Source organism: Ovis canadensis, chromosome 17 (genome assembly GCF_042477335.2).
Source record: "Ovis canadensis isolate MfBH-ARS-UI-01 breed Bighorn chromosome 17, ARS-UI_OviCan_v2, whole genome shotgun sequence".
Taxonomy (NCBI): domain Eukaryota; kingdom Metazoa; phylum Chordata; class Mammalia; order Artiodactyla; family Bovidae; genus Ovis; species Ovis canadensis.
This window is the reverse complement of record NC_091261.1, coordinates 16618693-16640049: the sequence shown is the minus strand read 5'-3', so window position 1 is coordinate 16640049 and position 21357 is coordinate 16618693. Positions and strand designations below refer to the sequence as shown.

At 40.8% G+C, this 21357-nt stretch overlaps 1 protein-coding gene across 3 annotated transcripts in view; it reads left to right on the top strand.

Moving 5' to 3' along the window:
- FHIP1A (FHF complex subunit HOOK interacting protein 1A) overlaps positions 1 to 21357 on the top strand; it is a 296802-nt gene that overhangs the window by 182555 nt on the left and 92890 nt on the right. For all 3 annotated transcript variants that reach the window (XM_069556706.1, XM_069556705.1, XM_069556707.1), the window contains one exon: positions 1673 to 1905. In XM_069556706.1, the coding sequence (XP_069412807.1) occupies positions 1801 to 1905 (105 nt within the window). In that variant the 5' untranslated portion in view covers positions 1673 to 1800. The remainder of the gene's footprint in view (positions 1 to 1672; positions 1906 to 21357) is intronic.

Below are 21357 nucleotides of genomic sequence, written 5' to 3'. Positions count from 1 at the left end.
AGCATCAGAGGTTTTTCCAGAGAGTTGGCTCTTTGCATCAGGTGGCCAAAGTATTGGCGTTTCAGCTTCAGCATCAATGAATATTCAGGGTTGATTTCCTTTAGGATTGACTGGTTTAATCTCCTTGCAGTCCAGAGGGCTGTCAAGAGTCTTCTCCAGCACCACAGTTCAAAAGCATCAGTTCTTCGGTGCTCAGCCTTCTTTATGATCCAACTCTCACATCCATACATGACTACTGGAAAAACCCTAGCTTTGACTATTCAGACCTTTGTTGTCAAAATAATATGTCTACTTTTTAATACACTGTCTTGGTTTGTCATAGCTCTCCTTCCAAGGAACGTCTTTTAATTTCATGACTGCAGTGATTTTGGAACCCAAGAAAATAAAATCTGTCACTGTTTCTACTTTTCTCCCTTGCATGTGCCACGCAGTGATGGGACCAGACTCCATGATCATAATTTTTTGAGTGTTGAGTTTCAAGCCAGCTTTTTCACACACTCCTCTTTCACCCTCATCAAGAGACTTTTTAGTTCCTCTTCACTTCTACCTTTATAGTGGTCTCATCTGCATATCTGAAGTTATTGATATTTCTCCCAGCAATCTTGATTCCAGCTTGTGCTTCATCCAGCCTGGTATTTTGCATGGTGTATTCAGCATATAAGTCAAATAAGCAGGGTGACCATATATAGCCTTGATGTATACTCCTTTCCCAGTTTTGAACCAGTCAGTTGTTCCGTGTCCAGTTCCAACTGTTACTTCTTGACTCACAAGGTTTTCAGGAGACAGGTAAGGTGGTGGTCTGGTACTCCCATCTCTGTACTCAGTCCTTTTCTGGGCTGATGAAACTGAGGAGATAATACTAATATCTTACTGCTTTTGTCAGAGTTAGCTCCACACAACTGGATACTATTCTCTGTATGTTCTGTGACCTCAGTATCTTTTTTCTCCTTACCGACTCTGTTGGAATCTGACTTTCTTTGTATTTTATCTACATAATTCATTTTTCATTGATAAATAATACTGCTGCTTTTCATTGATAAGTGTGCTGTGCTTTACTTACACTAAGTAAACGCTGTCTTGTTTTTGATGGAGCATTTCTATCTGATTTGTTAAGGTTACTTGGAATTCTATTTTTATATTTATTTTTCAGGGAAGTTAGAAACCTTAACTTAGTTTGTAGCCATGAAATGACTGAGAATGTTTTAAATTCCATTATGAGAGTCACTGATTTAAAAAAGTTGTTATTATTGGACCCGGCAGTCAGGGTACTGTGCTATAACCCCCCTAAGTTATGTCAGGCTATTTATTTTAGTCACTATTAACTAAAGATTTTCCTGTTTCTTGGTGTTTTTAAACACCACAACCATTGATAATTGTAGTTGATTGCTTGAAACTAGATTTGGATGGTTTAGAATAATAATCTAGGGGGTTGTGGTTGGTGGTAGTAGAATAAACTCAATAATTTTTGAATTTATTCATATAGCTTTGGAGGCATCATTTTATATTTTTAGTAGCAAAATGAGAGAAAAATATAAGAAAGGCTTTGGATTGAGCTTAAATGTCTATTTTGTAGATATTTTGCTCAGTGCTGGACTTTGAGAATGTCTATGCTTTGATTTTAATTTAATCATATCCTATTTAATATGTATTTTTTTTGTTATTGTCATTACAGGTTTCAGAAGGTGACAATGAAATGTGAAGATGTTACATTTCTACTGTGATCCTTGAAAATTAGTGGCTGCCTACCAAGTTTTCATGAAAATTAAATATGACTTAGGAGCATTTGATTTATGAAGGCTTATGATGTCATCCGTTGCGACAGAGAGCAAAATCCAGAGGGCGGTGAGCCTGCAGGGAGTTGACCCAGAAACATGCATGATTGTATTTAAAAACCACTGGGCTCAGGTAATGTTGGCGTTTCACCCTCTCTGCTGGTTAGGTCGTCTTACAGGCTTCTATTGGGCTGATCCGTGGGTCCCTACCTGTGTGACAAGTAACTAGGCTTCCAGAAACATAGGGAGGAAACCTTTTTAGGTAGGAAGAAAAGCAAATTTCTCTTCTTGCTTTCCTAGAATAGGTAGCTATTTAAAAACCTTGCTTTTCATGAAAGCAATTACAGGACATGAATGTTCCCCAGATATTTTTGGAGGAGCAGCAGTTGGGCTTCAAGTGACTTGTGTATCACTTTGCAATACACTCGACCATGAGTACATCCTCTTTCTTTCCCTTCAGTCCTTAAACTCTAACAATACTGAAAGACATATTGATTAAGTATTTGCCAAGTGCTGTCCTGAATACCACAAATGCCTTGTATCATTTAGTCTTCTCCGCAAACTGGCAAGGTAGTTAGTTTTAGCTTCCTCATTTTACAGATGAGGGAATGGAAACTCGTTAGCTTGTTTGAGGTTATATGACTAGTGACTCTCCATTCAAGTACTTAGACCTTGGTCCCATGACTCCAAGACTAGTGTATTTGACCTCTATGCTCTACCGCTTTTCAGGCTTGTGGTCCCTCTGTCATTTAAAGAAGGAAGGTAGCTAGAAGTATCTGAATTCATTACAAAGCTATTTATAAAAGATTTTTTAAAAATTATTATTATTCATTTTGACTTCTCTGTGACTCTTCTTGGATCTACTTGTATGAATAATTAAGGGTTGAATGGTCAGGAAATTTACCAGCTTGCCCCTTCTCTCAGAGAGTTTACAAGGAGAAAAATAAATAAAATTGGCATTCTTTACTACTTGTCCACCATTACACTCCCAGGTGAGCTGGTAAGTGGCTATTTATGTGACAGTTTTTTAATGACTACCCAATTCCTTCCTGTGGCTGGAAATAGCACATAAGTTAAAGCACTGAGCCTGTAGATTATAGCAGTTACAGGGACACAGTTTAGATCAAAAACAAAATTGATTCTGCTTCTGGGTCATTAACACTTTGTAGTTTCTTGTCACTGTTCAGTGTAAAGCTTCTAAAATTCTTTTTATGCATTTCCCTTTCTCTGACTTTTAACTGTTAAAATCTTAATGGGTTTGCCCTGGGATATTAAGGGCACATCTGCTTTAGCAATGGGAAGAAAGTAATCCAGGAGTTTTCCAGATAATTTGAGTAATTACCTTTGGCTTTGCACTTGAGTGCTGACGCATAGCACCTTTTGTTTGGTGGCACCAGTTCAGTCGCTAAGTTGTGTGCGACTCTTGCAACCCCTTGGACTGTAGCCTGCCAGACTCCTCTGTCCATGGGATTCTCCAGATAAGAATACTGAAGTGGATTGCCGTTTCCTTCTCCAGGGGATCTTCCTGACCCAGCAATTGAACCCTGGTCTCCTGCATTGCAGGCAGATTGTTAACTGACTATGCTACAAGGGAACTCCCTTTCATTTAGTGCAGAAAAGTACTGAGTTGAGGGTAAGGGCAAGTTTGTCAGAGGGACTGGAGTCTAGTTATTAAACATTTTCTTTTGTAAAGTGAGTGCACTCTTGGTCCAACTGTGTTTCAGCCATTTTTTTTAACTTTGGCCAAATTTCTTACCCGTTAGTCTTGACTTTCCTTTTAAATAAATCTGGAAAATGCCCTCAGTCTCTCTCTATTTCCCAAGGCTCTTGAGGGCCCAACTGTTACCTTTATAAATAAAATTACTGGTTAAATCAATTCATGTAGACATCAATGTAATTACAGTCATTGCTTGGTATCTATGGGGTATTGGTTCCAAGATACCAGCAGATAACAAAATATGGGATGCTCAAGTCCCTTATACAAAATGATGTTTCCGTATCACCCAGGCACATCTGCACGTCCTCCAGATCATCTCTAGATTACTTACGATAACTAATACAATATAAATACTACGTGAATAATTGTAAATGCAATGTAAATAGTTGCTGGTGTGCCTCAAATTCAAGTTACGCATTTTGGAACTTTCTGAAATTTTTTTGCAAATATGTTCCATCTGTGATTGGTTGAATTTGCAGAGGTGGAACCCACAGATACAGAGGACTGACTGTATTGTTAAATGGAGATTTAGTGAGCCCAAACTTCAGCTCCCTCACTGTGGGCATCACAGGTGGGACACAGAGAAGTATAAGCCTTGGTCTGGGCTTTTCTTTTAAATTTCTTTTTAACTAGAGGATGACTGCTTTACGATGTTGTATTGCTTTTGGCTGTACAACAATGTGAATTAGCCATAAGTTTACATATGTCCCCTTCCTCTTGCGCCTCCCTGCCACCGCTCACCCCGTCCCACCCATTTAGATCGTCACAGAGCGCTGGGTCACGCTCCCTGTGTTACACAGGAGCTTCCTGCTAGCTACCTGTTTCACACATGGTGACGGATACGCTTCAGTGCCATCTCTCAGTTCGTCCCACCCTTTCCTTCCCCTTTGCCGTGTCTACAAGTCTCTTCTCTATGCCTGCATCTCTATTCCTGCCCTGCAAGTAGGTTCATCAGCACAATCTTTCTAGATTCCATATGCGTGCATTAATATATGCTATTTGTTTGTCTCTTTCTGACTGACTTCATTCTGTGCAACAGGCTTCAGGTTCATCCACCTCACTGGAACTGACTCAGATTAGTTCCTTTAAATGGCTGAGTAATACTCCAGTGTGTGTGTGTGTGTGTGTGTGTGTGTGTGTGTGTAGTACTACTTCTTTATCCATTCATCTGTTGATGGACATCTTGGTTGCTTCGTGTGTGTTTGTGTGTGTGTGTGTGTGTGTGTATGTGTATGTGTGTATAGCACTACTTCTTTATCCATTCATCTGTTGATGGACATCTAGGTTGCTTCCATGCCCTGGCTATTGTAAATAGAGCTGTAATGACTATTTGGGGTACATGTGTCTTTTTGAATCATGGTTTTCTCAGGGTATATGCCCAGTAGTGGGACCCTTGGATCATATACTGGTTGTATTGCTAGTTTTATTTTTTTAAAGTAACTTCCATACTATTCTCCATAGTGATCAGTTCACATTCCAGTGCAGTAGGGTTCCCTTTTCTCCACATCCTCTCCAGCATTTATTGTTTGTAGATTTTTTGATGCTAGTCATTCAGATTGGTGTGAGGTGATAGCTCATTGTAGTTTTGATTTGCATTTCTCTCATAATGAGCAGTGTTGAGCATTGTGTGTGTGTGTACTGGCCATCTATATGTCTTCTTTGGATGTCTTTTTAGGCTTTCTGCCCATTTTTTGATTGGGTTCTTTGTTTTTCTGATATTAAGCTGCATGAGTTGCTGGTAGAGATTAATCCTTTGTCAGTTGCTTCATTTACAATTATTTTCTCCCATTCTGAAGGTTGTCTTTTCATCTTGTTTATGGCTTTCTTTGCTATGCAAAAGCTTCCAAGTTTAGTTAGGTCCCATTTGTTTATTTTTGTTTTTATTTCCATTACTCTAGGAGATGGGTCACAGAGAATCTTGCTGCAGCTTCTGTCACCGAGTGTACTGCCCATTTTCCTCTGAGAGTTTTATACTTCCTGGTCTTACAGTTAGGTCTTTAATCCATTTTGAGTTTATTTTAGTGTATGGTGTTAGGAAGTGTTCTAATTTTGTTCTTTTACATGTAAGTGTCCAGTTTTCCCAGCACCACTTATTGAAGAGATTGTCTTTTCTCCATTATATTTTCTTGCCATCTTTGTTAAAGATAAGGCACCCGTAGGTGCCTGGGTTGATCCCTGGGCTTTCTGTCTTGTTCCGTTGGTCTGTATTTCTCTTTTGTGCCAGTACCATACTGTCTTGATGATTGTAGCTTTGTAGTATAGTGTGAAGTCAGAAAGGTTGATTCCTCCAGCTCTAGTTTCCTTTCTCAAGATTGCTTTTGCTTTTCAGGATCTTTTGTGTTTCCATAAATGTTGTGAACTTTTTTGTTTTGGTTCTGTGAAAAATGCCATTGGTAACTTGATAGGGGTTGTATTGAACCTATAGATTGTTTGGGGTAGTTTAATCATTTTCACAATATTGATTCTTTCAATCCAGCGAACATGGTATCTTTCCCCATCTGTTTCTGGCATCTTTGATTTCTTTTAAGAATGTCTTACAGCTTTCTGTATACAGGTCTTTTGTCTCCTTAATTAGGTTTATTCCTAGGTATTTTATTCTTCTTGTTGCAGTGGTGAATGGGATTGATTCCTTAATCTCTCTTTCTGATTTCTTGTTGTTAGTGTAGAGGAATACAAAGGTTTTCTGTGTATTGATTTTGTATCCTGTGACTTTACTAAATTCACTGATGGGCTCTAGTAATTTTCTGATAGTATCTTTAGGATTTTCTATGTCTATTGTTGGTTCGTCTGCAAACAGTGAGAGTTTTACTTCTTTTCCAATCTGGATTCCTTTTATTTCTTTTTCGTCTCTGATCATGGCTGCTGCTGCTGCTGCTGCTAAGTTGCTTCAGTTGTGTCTGAATGTGCGACCCCATAGACGGCCTCCCACCAGGCTCCCCCGTCCCTGGGATTCTCCAGGCAAGAATACTGGAGTGGGTTGCCATTTCCTTCTCCAGTGCATGAAAGTGAAAAGTGAAAGTGAAGTCGCTCAGTTGCGTCCAGCTCTTAGCAGCCTACCAGGCTCCTCCATCCATGGGATTTTTCCAGGCAAGAGTACTGGAGTGGGGTGCTATTGCCTTCTCTATCAACATGGCTAGGACTTCAAAAGCTGTGTTGAATAATAGTTGGGAGAGTGGGCATCCTTGTCCTGTTCACAGTCTTAGAGAAAATGCTTTCATTTCTTCACCCCAGGTGGCACTAGTGATAAAGAACCTGCTTTCCGATGCAGGAGATGTAAGAGAGAGATGCAGGTTTGATTTCTGGGTTGGGAAGATCCCCTAGAGGAGGGCATGGCAGCTGCTCGAGTATTCTTGCCTGGAGAATACCATGGGTAGAGGGGCCTGGTGATCTACAGTTCATTGGGTTGCGAAGAGTCAGACATGACTGAAACGAGTTAGCATGCACATACAGGAAAAATGATTGTTGTGGGTTGTCCTGCATAGCCTTTCTTATGTTGAGGAAGGTTTCTTCTGTGCCCATTTTCTGAAGAGGTGTTTTTTTAAATCATAAATTGGTGTTGGATTTTGTCAGAAGTTTTTTCTGCATCTTTTGAGGTTATCATATGATTTTTATGTTTCAGTTTCTTAATATGGTTGTCACATTGATTTGCATACATTGAGGAATACTTGCATCCCTGGGATAAACCCCACTTGATCATGGTGTATGTGTTGCTGGCTTCTGTTTGCTAGTATTTTTTTTTTTGAGGCTTTTTTGCATTTGTGTTCATCAGTGATACTGGCCGATAATTTTCCTTTTCTGTGATATCCTTGACTGGTTTTGGTATCAGGGTGCCAGTGACCTCATGGAATGAATTTGGAAGTGTTCCTCCCTCTACAATTTTTTGGAAGAATTTGAGAAGGACAGGTGTTAGCTCTTTGCTAAACATTTGATAGAATTCACCTGTGAAGCCATTTGACCCTGGGATTTTTTTTAGGGGGGCAGATTTTTGATCACAGTTTTGAATTCAGTGCTTGTGATTGGTTTGCTCATGAGTTCTGTTTTCCTTTTCCAACCTTGGAAGATGGTACTTTTCTAAGAATTTGTGCCTTTCTTCCGGGTTGTTCATTTTATTGGCATATAGTTGCTTGCAGTAGTCTCTTGTGAGCCTTTGTATTTCTGCATTGTCTGTTGTAACCATTCTTTTTTTCATTTATAATTTTGTTGATTTGAGTCCCCTTATTTTTTTACTTGATGAGTTTGGCTAATGGTTTGTCAATTTTTTTTTCTTCTCAAAGAACCAGTTTGTAATTTTATTGATTTTTTTATATTGTTTCTTTCATTTCTTTTTCATTTATTTCTGCTCTGACATTTATAATTTCTTTCCTTCTGCTAACTTTGGGGTTTTTTGGTTGTTCTTCTTTTTCTAGTTGCTTCAGGTATAATGTTGGATCGTCTATTTGATTTTTTTCTTGTTTCTTGAGGTAGGACTGTGTTGCTATAGACTTCCCTCTTAGAACTGCTTTTGCTGCATTCTGTAGGTTTTGGGTCATTGTGTTTTCATTGTCATTTGTTTCCAGGTATTTTTTTATTTCCTCTTTGATTTCTTCAGTGACCTCTTGGTTATCCAGAAGCATATTGTTACCCTCCATGTGTTTGTGTTTTTTACAGATTTTCCCCTGTAATTGATATCTAATCTCATAGTGTTGTGGCCAGAAAAGATGATTGATGATTTCAGTTTTCTTAAATTTACCAAGTCTTGATCTGTGACCCAAGTTGTGGTCTGTCCTGGAGAATGTTCTATATGCATTTGAGAAAAAAGTATATTCTTTTTTATATTTGTTTATAAAAACTTTTATAAAAAGTTTTATATTCTTTTAGAAAAAATTTTTATAAACGTTTATTCTTTTGTATATACAGAAGATCTGTATTTGGTGCAATGTGCTAAAGATATGTTAGGTCCATCTATCCTGATATGTCATTTTAGACTTGTGTTTCCTTATTAATTTTCTGTCCATTAGTGTAAGTGGGGTATTGAAATCCCCTACTATTGTTGTGTAAAATCCCCTACTATTTTTGATTTCCTCTTTTATGTCTGTTAGTGTTTGTCTTATGTATTGAGGTGCTTCTGTGTTGGATGCATAAATATTTGCAGTTGTTATATCTTCTTGGATTGATTCTTTGATCATTAGGTAGTGTCCTTTATTGCCTCTTGTAATAGTCTTTATTTTGAAGTCTGTTTTGTCTGATATGAGCATTGATACTCTGGCGCTCTTTTGATTTCCAGTTGCTTGGAATATCCTTTTCCATCTCCTCACTCGTAGTCTGTGTGTCTCTCTCCATCTGAAGTGGGTCTCTTGGAGAGAGCATATATATGCGTCTTGTTTTTGTGTCCGTTCAACCATTCTGTGTCTTTTGGGTGGAGCATTTAATCTATTTAAATTTAAAGTAATTATTGATATATATGTTCCTGTTGACATTTTCTTAATGTTTGGGGTTTGTTTTTGGAAGTCTTCCTTCTCTTGTGTTTCCTGCCTAGTGCAGTCCCTTTAGCATTTGTTGTAAAGCTGGTTTAGTGGTGCTGAATTCTCTTAACTTAGCTTTTCTGTAAAGTGTTTGATTTCTTCATCAATTTTGAATGAGATCCTTGCTGGACAGAGTAATCTTGGTTGAGTGTTTTCCCTTTCATTATTTCAGATATATCCTGTCACTCTCTACTGGCCTGCAGACTTTCTTCTGAAACATCAACTGTTAATTTTATGGGGTTTACCTTGTATGTTACTTGTTGCTTTTCCCTGGCTGCTTTTAGTATTTTTTCTTTGTGTTTAGTTTTGTTAGTTTGATCTATATGTGTCTTAGCATGTTTCTTCTTGGGTCTATTCTGTAGGGGATTCTCTGTGCTTCTTGGGCTTAATTATTTCCTTTTCCATGATAGGAAGTTTTTGACTATAATTTCTTTAAAAATTTTCTCAGACCCTTTACTTTTCTCTTTTTCTTCTGGAACTCCTGTAATTCAGATGTTGCTGTAGTTAATATTACCCCAGAGGTCTCTGCAATTATCCTCAAGTTTTTTTCATTCTTTCTTCTTTATTCTGCTCTTCAGCAGTTATTTCCACTATTCTCTCTTCCAGCTCACTTATCCATTCTTCAGCCTCAATTATTTTGCTATTGATTTATTCTAGAATGTTTGTAAATTCAGTAATTGTATTGTTTGTCACTGTTTGTTTATTCTCTGTTTCTTTTAGGTCCTTTTTAAATGTACTATATGATTCTTACATTTTCTCCCTTGTATTATTGAGATTTTGTATCTTTACTCTCATTACTCTGAATTCTTTTTCAGGTAGTTTGCCTATTTTCTCTTTGTATATTTTGTCTTGTGAGTTTTTGTTCTTCATCTGCATAGTATTTCTCTGTCTTTTCATTTTGTCTAACTGACTGTTTGGGGTTTCCTTTCCCCAGGCTATGGGGTCACAGTTCTTGCTTTTGGTCTCTTTCCCTGGTGGATGAGGTTGGTGCAGGGGCTTTTGTAGGCTTCATGTTGGAAGGGACTTGTCCTTGTGTTCTAGTGGGAGGGGGTGAGTTTTTCCCTCAGATGGACAGGGTTGTTTGAGGTGGTGTGGGATGTCTGTGGGCAGCCCCTCTGCTTATGTTCTTGTCTTGCTTGTTATTTGGGTGAGGCATCCAGGACTGGGTGCTGCAGGCAGTTCGGCAGTGCTGGGTCTTGGATTCAGCTGGAGGCCTTTTTGAGAGTGCTTACTGATTAATATTCCTTGTGGTCAAGAGTTCTCTGGTGGTCTAGTGTCCTGGACTCAGACATCCCCTCCAGAGACTCAGGCCCAACTTCTGGAACCAAGATCCCACAAACTGTTTTGGCAATAAAGGGTAGGAAAACAAACAAGCAAACAAACAAACAAAACCCTGAGAAGACCAAAAAAAACCCACCCCAAACCCCAAAAAGAACCCCCCCAAACCAACTAAACACCAAAAACCCTTCCCCAAGAAACAGAAAAATGAAGCTGAAACAAATGATAAAAGCAAATTCAGACAAATAGAGACAAAAACAAATGAACGTGCTCACACACACACACACACACACACACACACACACACACACACGAAAGCACAACAGTCTACAGAAAACAAAGTCCAAGAGGGAGATCAGGTGAGTAAAGGAAACCAAAAACGATATCAACCAGTCGAAAATAAAATGGACAACAAAACAAAACACAGAACAGAAAACGAGGCCAAAGCAGAGTGCCAGCTGAGGAACGGAGCAAAGCAGGCAGGCGAGCAAACATGGTGGGAAAGAAAAGAAAGGAAAAAAATAGGAAAGCAAAGTTAAATAGAGATGTGTAAAAGGTCTACATATGTTAAAGAAAAACTAGTCAGAAAGGGCTTCCCAGGTGGCTCAGTGGTAGAGAATCCATCTGCCAAGCAGGAGATGGAGGTTCAATCTCTGGGTCAGAAAGATCCCCTGAAGCAGGAAATGGCAACCCACTCGAGTATTCTTGCCTGGGAAATCCCATAGACAGAGGAGCCTGGCTGGGCTACAGTCCATGGGGGTCACAAAGAGTTGGATACAACTTAGCAATTGAACAACAAGCAACAATAAGAAAAGAACCCCCCCCCCAAAAAAAAAAACCCCACACAAATCCATAGAAAGCCAAAGTAGAAATATACAAAAGAAATTTTAAAAAGTTTCCAACAGCCTAAATAGAGATAATAATAATAAAAAGAACAACTGCAGAGGAAAAAGAGAGTGAAGAACTTCTAGAAACAACTGCGGAGTGAATCAAAAGAAGAGTCATGTTTTTCTCGGATCTCAGTGGCCAGTGTTCTTTCCTCTGCTGTGAGTCACAGTGCACCTCCGCCTCCCTAGGAAGCCTTCCGTACCGGGGAGGGCTAATCTCTGGACCTTCTGCGGGGTCAGCTCAGGCTCTAATCTGACCCTGCTCTGGCCCTGCTGCTGGATGTGCTTGCCTCCACTGTCCACAGCTGCCCGAGCTAGAGTCTTTTCTCCTGTGGGAACAGTCACTGCCCTTCTGCATATTCCATCGACACAGAGTCTACCTAGTGGATCATGTGGGCTTAATCTGTAACTTGCACAGCTAGTGGAAAGACTTTGATCCTCTTCCTTAGGCAGTCCACCCTTGGAGCTCAGTTGTGGTTTTATCCCTTCCTTACATGTCGGTCATCCACAGGAGTCTGCTTCTGAGGCTGCCCTAGAGGACCTGGGTCTGCCCAGTGAGGACCAGGCATAGAGGTGGTGTGGCAGCTTGGATCGTGGGGACCCTGGCTGTGCCAGGCCCACAGGGAAGCCAGTGGCCGCAGATGCAGGAGATATGGTTCTATTAGGATTCTTTCTAGCTCCTGGCAGCTGCTGCTCAAAGGACCTCCCTGGCTGGTCCTTCTGTGTTGCTCAGCCCAGCAGGCACTCAAAGGGCAGCCTGGCTGGGGTCCTTCTCTGTCGCTGAGCCCAGCAGGCTCTCAAAGGACTGCCCTCTCTGGAGTCTTTCTCCATTGGTCAGCTGCGTGCTGACCACTGCCTGTCAGGCGTGTGTGCGGAGAGAGGCGTCCGTGATGGCTCCTCCCCCTGCGTGTGACTCAGCAGTAGCGCCTTGTCTTCATGGCTGCCCGGCGTTCCTCCGAAGGCACTCCCCGCCGTGGATTTCTTTTCTCCCGTCCCTTCCGGCTGTCTCCCCGCAGTCAGCAGCAGCCCTCGCCCCCGGATTGCCCTCCAGCCCCCACTCTCCAGCTCCCACCCGCTGCGCCTTCTGGTGGATTCCCATCCCTGTCCGGGGTATGTAGGGCCGCGGCACGGATGAGCTGTGTGGTTCTCACTCCACTGAGACTATCACAGATTGGCTGCCTTACTCTCTGATAGCTTTAGATGCTTCCCTTCTGTTCCAGCCGAAGGTCCTGGGTTCAGGGATCTCCCCCCTGCTTCAGCTCTCCCATCCCTGGCTGCAGATTGGTCCTGCTCTCTCTCATCCTCCTCCTTCCTTGGTCCTACCGAGTTTTCATGGATCGGTATATTACTTTAGGGTGGTCAGGGACTTCTGCTCGGTGAGAAATTCTGCATCTGAAGATGTATTCCCAATACATCCATGGGGAGAGATGTATTCTACCATCTTGTCGACATACTCCCTCACTGTGTTGTTGACCACCAGTCTAGGCTTTTAAAGAACAGTTAAGCTAGTTTGGATGACAACATGAGATACGTTATTATAAAATGAATCATATTGATCATAGGAATTAAGGGAAGGGACTATTATGGATGGAAATGGCCTGTGGAATCCAGGAAGCAAGATTTTGTTAGCTTGACTGTGGGAAAAGGAGGTTTTGATGACAGAAAGGATAAGGATATATATTTTTTACCTTTCTGAAGGGAGGGGTATTAGGAGCAAATGATCAGCTTTGGCTTTTTTCAGTGGTTTAAAAAAGTGGTGAGGGAATGAGGGCAAGGCAGAGCTGTGGTGCTAAGTTTAAGATAAGGAATGAGACCTTCAGTAGATAAAAATACATGCTGTCCATTTATTGTTTTTGGAGTTTCATGCTAACGCTTTGCTGTGAGTTGTTCAGGCTGGAGACTAATTCAAATGATCGGTTGCAGAGGACTGGGAGATGAGCTACTATCTGACATAAACTCCTGTGACTAGTGTGATGTAGCCCCCAGGTTCCCCTGAGGCAACCCAGGGAAACCTGTAAGGCTGGTAGGAAATGTGATATAGATAGAATGGTGTGACTACGTTCTGTTTACTGGAGTGTTCCATTAGCCAGCAAGTACCATGCTTTTGCAGATGTTCGATTAGGGAAGATGAGGGCAGCAAAAGTCAGTGGTGTCCAAGGTTCTGTCCTAACAAAGTATCGTAAGAAAGGATACTTGAGTACAAATTCAGCATAACTAACATATATTTGAGAGATTCTGTTCTCCTGTTTGCTAGGAGCTTCTGCTTCAGGGGTATACACTTACCCACCAACACTTTACAATCTGTCAGGGGCTGCTAGTTACACAACCACCCGTCATCCAAGGCTGTCTGTGACCACAGGGGTCACCAAAGGAGGGACCTTGAGTGCCACTGATGCACTTGAGTTTCCTAACTGGCTCCAGGGTCCAGTGACCTCAGGGCATCCTCAGGATAGTTCTAGAGTGGATGTCCCAGAGTAATGGACACTGGAGAGTCCAGACTGTGGGAAGTAGCCTCTGGCCTGTACATCCTGTCATCTTCTGAGATGTCGTTTTCAGCCATGGTAGCCAGGGCAACGAATCTAAGACCCGGGTCTGCCCAGGGCATCCCTGTAATTGGACGCTTCATTGGCTTCTGGCCACCTGCATGCCGGGCTGGGAGATAGGGTTCTTTATGTCATGGCCTCTTTCTCTGCTCATCTCTCATTTAATCTCCAAAAACGCAAAATTACTTGGAGTTCCTAGCCATCCCTTCTCCTGGCATCACACCTTTCCATGCCTCTCTGCCCCAGGCACTTCCTCTTCTTTCTGCCTGGAATATGCCTCCCTCTGGTTAGTGCCTTCCACAAGCCCCGTTTAGAACATCATTTCCTCCAGGAAACCTTCTGTGCCCTCTTTTGTGTTCCCACTCTGTGCTCCAACAGCATCTTGAGTGTTCTTTCACAGTTAAACCCACCACCTTTTATGAAAAGTATTTACATAATATCTTCTTCCCAGTCTCATTACAAGCTCCTCATGATCGGAAACCATTTATTTGTAGTTCACAAAATCTCCAGTGCCAAGAATACTGTAGGCATATGTAGATGTTTAATAAATTATTGAACTGAAAGACAGGAAATATGAAATATAACTTTAGAAGAGTTAAGAGACTTGGAAAATGAGTATCAGTAAAACATTTGCTATAATTTGCTACTGGTAAGATCTTTAGACTTGAGAGAGAAAGAGTCAGAATATGTTTAGTTTATAGTCATCTAGAAGAACAGGTTATAGTCTAGCAGAGTATTGTTTTTATCTCTTGCCTTTGCTTCTTCTGAATGGAAGAGAGAGCAGGACATAAGAAGCATTGGTCCATCAGATAATGAACCATCCAACTGTATTGCCACATGAACTAACACCCTCCCCTCTCAGTTATTCTTAATGGCACACTTTTATTTGTAAAGCTTTATGGCCTTTGCTCTGTTTTGTCTCTATCCTTTTCTTTCACGTGTTGAATCATTATTAGTTATATACTAAATGATGTCTGCTCTTAAAACCAAGAGACTAGAGGTTAAACAAACTCAATTAGAAATGAGAAATGCACATTTCTGTGTGCCTCTTAATAGTGCAGAGCTTCTCCTTACTACTCTCAGCCTCCAGAAGATAAGTGTTATATAATTTTTTAAGCTAAGAGTGTATCAGAGTTCAGATCATGTAATGGTAATGATAAAGAAACACTAGTGGATTTAGTAGCCATTTTCTTCTTGGAGGGGATGGGGCTGAGAAAAAAACTGAATCTGGCTTGATTAAGTGAAATGTCTTCCTATAATAATGAAGAACAGATAATATGTTCTAAATAGGGTGACCTGTGCAGAGCCCCAAGTGGCCTGACTCCACTGAAGAAGCACAGAGATCACAGTGAAGATGGCTTTGAGATCAGCATTCCCTGATTTCACAGTCAGGGAATTTCAGCCTGTTCCCTGTGAAACTCATTGTCTTGCTCTGTTCATCTTTACTCTTGTGGTCTGGGCCTCGTCACAGACTAAATAACAGAGGGAAATGATGTGAAGTCTTTAAGCGATGAAAGACTGGAAGATGTTAGAGAACTCTGTGATCAGTCTTCTCAATATCTTTCCTAGTAAAGTGATGTTTGTTAGTATTTAAAAATTATATGTCTCTCTCCGCAGCTTTTGACAGTAGAAAGTAAAGCAGATCAAAAGCTGCACTTCCGCAGAGGGCCAAGGCATTGAATTGAGCCTTTGTTAGACTCTAGCGTTGTTGGGCAGCATGTTGAAATCTCAGAAGCTCATCTACTGTATGCTTGGTGATAAGTCTGTTTTTGCTGTGTTTGGAATTACAGGGGTCTCTGGAGTATTATTTCACAGATCATTACTCTTAAGTCTCTCCTCTAATAATGAAACTTTAGAAAAAAAATTATGTATACCTGACTTAAGGGTTATTGGAGAAGGAAATGGCGACCCACTCCAGTGTTCTTGCCTGGAGAATCCCAGGGACGGGGGAGCCTGGTGGGCTGCCTGTCTATGGTGTCGCACAGAGTCGGAGACAACTGAAGCAACGCAGCAGCAGCAACTTAAGGATTAGTTTACATATTATCTTATTGGCTGATGCTCCTACTGTGTTTCTGTGTTATAGTGATTACTACTCTGGTCCCAAGGAGGTATGGCATGTAGATATGGTTTCTGCTTTATCCTGTTTAATTCTAGATTTAGACACATCTCTATAGTTCGGAATTGAAGCCGACGTTAACCAAGTTCTGCAGGTACACATATATTATTAGGCTGTTCCCTTAATATAAGAAGAAATGATTGTGTAAAGGTCTCCCGTGGGAATAGGTGTGTACAAAATACCCTAAATTACAGGACACAGCTGCTAAGTAGTGAACAAGGACTGAATGGAAATTTGCTTTTGTTGTAGTTGATTTGGTACATTAAATGGAATTTGGCGTTAAGATCACTAAATCCTGTCCTCCTTCTCTGTGATGGAAAATGTTGCTTAGTAACTTGTTTTTTTTTCCACAATGCCACTTTAAATTAGCATTCCAAAGGGTTTGGAAGTGTGGATTGTATTCATATGTCTTTCTTGAAATAACTAGGCTCTAACCAAAGTAGCATAAATAGTCATCTATTGTTACCTGAGTGTATATAAGACACAGAATGATAGTAAGGTGGAGTCAAAGCTAATCTTCTGTCAGAGAAACGTTTTTTATAATGAAGAATTTGTTGTCATGTGGTGAGATTATGTGATTTATGTATATCTTTCATTCTGAAAGCATATGAGCTTCCTCTTTAGAATTTGTGCATGTTTGAAATTCAGACCCATTTTCGCTGAGTCGTAGGAGCCATCATTAAACCTAAGGATAGGAGTAGCTGATATCCCTTAATGGAAGAAATATGCTATTTGTTTATCTTATTGAGCTCTAATGATCCTCATAGTTACAGGTCAGATAACTTTGAAGTTAGGTTAAAAATTTAGCTGTGTTGGTCAGATGATAATTTGTATACCATTGCTCACACTGTTGACTTTTTGTGTATTTGTTTCTTTTTAGAATCATGATACATGATTTGGGCTTTTGATCCTTTTGTATTTATATCTTTATGTATATAAATTTACACATATTTTTATTATATTTACATTAAACATAATGTAATATATGTAACGCATATATATTAATTTTATATGTGTAAATTTATAGATATGTAAATTTAATATATGTGAATTTGCACATAAATGTAAAATTTATGCAAATATATAAATGACTCCATATCTGTATGTATGCATGTGTATATATCTAGTATATATACAAAAGCTTGTATATGTTACAGTTGGTAGATCAACAAATGCCTGGCTGTAATTGGAAAACAATTTACAGTCCCGTATTTGATCTTAAGAAAAGAAAGAAAGTGAAGTCGCTCAGTCGTGTCTGACTTTTTGCGACCCCATAGACTGTGGCCTACCAGGCTCCTCCGTCCGTGGGATTTTCCAGGCAAGAGAACTGGAGTGGGTTGCCATTTCCTTCTCCAGAGGATCTTCCTGACCCGGGGATCGAACCAGGGTCTCCTGCATTGTAGGCAGGTGCTTTACTGTCTGAGCCACCAGGGAAGCCTTTGATCTTAGCTGGCGTATATAGTGAGCATGGGCTTTATCGGGGGTTGATTCGGTTTGTTCAGTGGTATTTGGCCTAACAAAAGTGAAAGTGAAGTGAAAGTCGCTCAGTCGTGTCTGACTCTTTGCAACCCCATGGACTATACAGTCCATGGAATTCTCCAGGCCAGAATACTGGAGTGGGTAGCCATTCCCTTCTCCAGGGGATGTTCCCAACCCAGAGATCGAACCTAGGTCTCCCACATTGCAGGCAGATTCTTTACCAGCTGAGTCTACAAGGGAAGCTGCCTAACAAAGTGAACTTGTTTAGTAAAGGAAATGTTTGTAAAGTATATTTTCCTGCTTGGATCTCTCCGCCCCCATAATTGTGTTTTCCTCCCGTAAACTGAATCCTTGAGACGAAGCACATATAGCTGAGGAATAGCCAGGGCTGGGGAGTTGGAGGCAAGGCTGAGAGTGTAAGAGGGTTAAGCAGGGGAGTGGGTCAGGCCCCTGTGAGCAGCAGGGATCCGCAGCAGGTGAGTGAAACTGGGCAGCAAGCAGAAACGGGGGCCCGGGAATGTTGGAGTTTGGTGGGAGTGATGTGAGAAGAGGGCACATAAGGAAAAGATTGAAAGGTCAAGGTCACAGCAGGAATCAGCCGACAGAACCCGAAAGGGCTCAGAGCCCACCTGGACGGCTGACCTGGGACATCGGAACAGAGGCTCCTGGCTGTTTCCGTGCCAGTTGTACTCTGGCCGGGAAGCTTCCTGGGCATTCCCTGTCAGGGTGGGAACCAGGCGCAGGGCGTGGCCCGCAGAGCCCACTTGTAAAAGCAGGTCAAGGGTGTGTCTGCCTGAAAGGGAAAGGGAGGTGGCCCGGGAGCGTCCTGACACCTCGAAGAGGGAGGCTAAGGACGAGCGGCAGCACAGGCAGAATCAGCACTTTGCTGAGCTTGTGACTCAGGGCCCTGGCTGTAACACACCAGTCTTTCGGGCAGTGAAGCCTCCAGGCCAGACTGGGGAATGAGGCGAGGGCCCTGTTCCAGACGACCAGCAAACCTTTTCTTTCTTTGTGGGGCTATCACAGCTCTGTTCTCATGTTCCTCTGCCCATGAACCCAGAAGGTGGTGTAGAAGAGCTTCTGTAAAGGGGATACAGAGAGAGCTTTCCATGTAGAAGCTGCTGTGTGGCTTACATTCTGTATAAAAATCTCAGTTCTCTTTTGTGGGTTTTTCGTGGCCCCCTCCCCACCAAAAGTAGGTCTGTTTGCAGAGGAGTGTCTTGAAATAAGTAATATAAATGAAGATTAACCCATGAGAAAAGTGTGGCTTGTGATCGTGTAAATAGTTTTGCTTTATATTTATATATATACATTTAGATACTTTATAAATATTTAAAGGCATGCATATAGAATAAACACATTTGCATATATGAAACTTTCTACTGGTTAGGAGTTTCTGTTCATTACTGTTTTAACTCAGCGTTTGGTCCTTCTTTTAGACAAAAGAACAAAATTACTTTGTTTTTATTTTTACTTATATTATGAAATTAGATCAATTTATAGAAAAGAAGAACTAATTAACCTTACAATCTCATTATATCTTCAAACTCATTTCTAACTGTGGGTCTATTTGTCAATATATTTAGTTTTTAACAAGTCATTTTTCCTTATATATTGGATATAATGATATGATTCACTTCGTGTTTATTTTTAATAGCATTAGTGTATGGTGATGTGACATTGTGATTATAACTCTCTTATTCTTGACCATTTGGGTCAATAATGGTTTTAGTTTTCATTATTGAAAATATAGCTTGGGTAAACATTTTAAAACTAATTATCTTTGTGTTGTTGCCTTGAGGCATTTTCCCCAAAGTGAGATTAACAAGTGAAAGGGCAGGAACAACGTTATGGCTTCTGTTACATGTTGCCAGATTGTTTTCTAGAAAGACGGCACTCATTTGCAGCGCCACCGTCAATGTATAATGCACAGAGCCAGTTTAAGATAGCTTAGACGGTCTAAGCACACATGAGAAGTATAATTACATTTCTACCCCGAGGCCTTGCTGTATAGATAGCTCTCATAAGTAAACTCAATATGTGAACTTTGAAATTATCGAATTAATTTAAGTATGGAGCTAATTTGCTCTTTAGAATGTGGAGCCTTATAGGGGGCTTTGGGGCTGGAGAGCATCCTGTATCGAGGTGGTGCCCCCTTTTGGACGAGTGTGGTACTGCGATCCCACACTGTGAGACTGTCGAGGCCAGAACCAAAGGGGGACCACAGACCCCAGTGTTTCTCACAGTGAGGTCCTCAGGCTTGTGAGGAGTCCTGGAGGGCTTCGTGGAGGCTGGGGGAGAGGGGCACTCTGCAGTCCAGGCAGCCAAGAAGAGGCGATGGCCACTGGGAAGGCCTAGGCCACAAGTCCCTGAGCTGTGCATGTCCCAGGTAACTGCTAACCACAGCCTTCCTCATTGAAACTGTCAACTCAAGGGTGTTGGGGGCGATGTTTTCGGCATCACCCTGGCAGTATTTTTAATTTTATAATGGAAGCCGATGGAGATTACAGATTCTGTAGAAATTTATTCATCCACAAGGATAACTAGCCTAGTCTATAAATGTTCTTTTACTCTGCTTCAGAAAGGGGAAAATCTTAGACTTTTCCCTGAGAAATAAATTTCCCTCATTGCTCATGCCTGCTGACATAGCCTTGTGCTTCTGCCAGTTTCCGCAGTGACTTGCAGAAATTCTATAACCTAAATACCAGAACACGTAACGGCATGTCCTAGAACTGGGCCGGGAGGGTGAGACCGAAGTGAAACATATTCCACAGAGCGTGTGGTTCAGAAAGGCAAAAAGGAGCAACTGAAAGTCATTGATAAAATGCTTGAGGATTAACGTGTATACATTTTAAAGGACGTGAATTGAATGGATATTTATCTTAGAAATTCCAAGTCATAACGTTTAATGGAGGCTGAGATATAAAATTTGTTTTAATTTTCAGGTACCAAAATAGAAGTTAAGTATTGGTGGGTGGAGAGAGGTGGTAAGCGTTAAAAGGCCATATACCTAGACTGTCGCATGAGATGGTTTATTTTTTAATTTTCAATAATTTTTTTCAGTACATGTAAATATATAAAGCAAACTCTGCCATCTTTATCTTTTTCAGTCGGTAGCATTAACTACATTCACAGTGTTGTGCATCCATTACTATTATTTTCAAAACTTTCTTACTACCCCAGACAGAAGCCCTGTGCTTTAGGGATTTATTTTGTAATTGATTATCTCAAATTTTTTTTTCTGGCTTAAAAAAATACACAATTCAAACTCTTCACGCTTAAAATTTCAACGTATGCCATACGTTAGGGGATTCTTCTAGGTACGTGTCTCAGGGTCATCAGTTTCCTCTCCTCCTTCCTGCTGACGCCTGCTTTGCTGAAGATGGTGCCAGTCAAAGAGGGCAGGGAGGGCTGCTGTTCTGTCGGGGACATGTGAGGAGCTGCATTCTGCTGCTGAAAGCTTCAAATCAATGCTATTTGTAGGAGAACAACGGTAGTTCTGCTTATTTAATGTATTTTAAAATTTAAAGGCCCTATTATGTTCTTGACAGCTTAAAAAAAAATCAGAACTTGTCATTACTTTGAACACAACAGCTATTACTATTTTTATGTATTATTTTTAGTCTTTTTTAACTTTCATGTTTTTGACGTAGTTGATCATGATGAGTCTAATTGTATACAATTAACTTATTTTTTCATTTAACATATCACTTAACAGTTTTTTAAAAAATGTTGCTCAGTAGTCTTCATAGTAATAGGCCTAGGAATGTATGTAGCTTAATTTACACAACCATATCACTTTCTTTGACATTTCGGTGGCCAACATGTGTAACTATGATAAACGAACAACTTCAAACATCTTCCTTCTGTAGTTTTTAACCCCTTCATTTTATTCTCATGAGAGGGAGATGCAGATGGCTCACATATCTTTTCTCCCCAAACTTTAAACTTTTTATTTTGTATTGGGATGCAGCCGATTAACAATGTTGTTGTAGTTTCAGGTGAACAGTGAAGGGACTCAGTGGTACATATACATGTATCCATTCTCCCCTAAACCTCCCTCC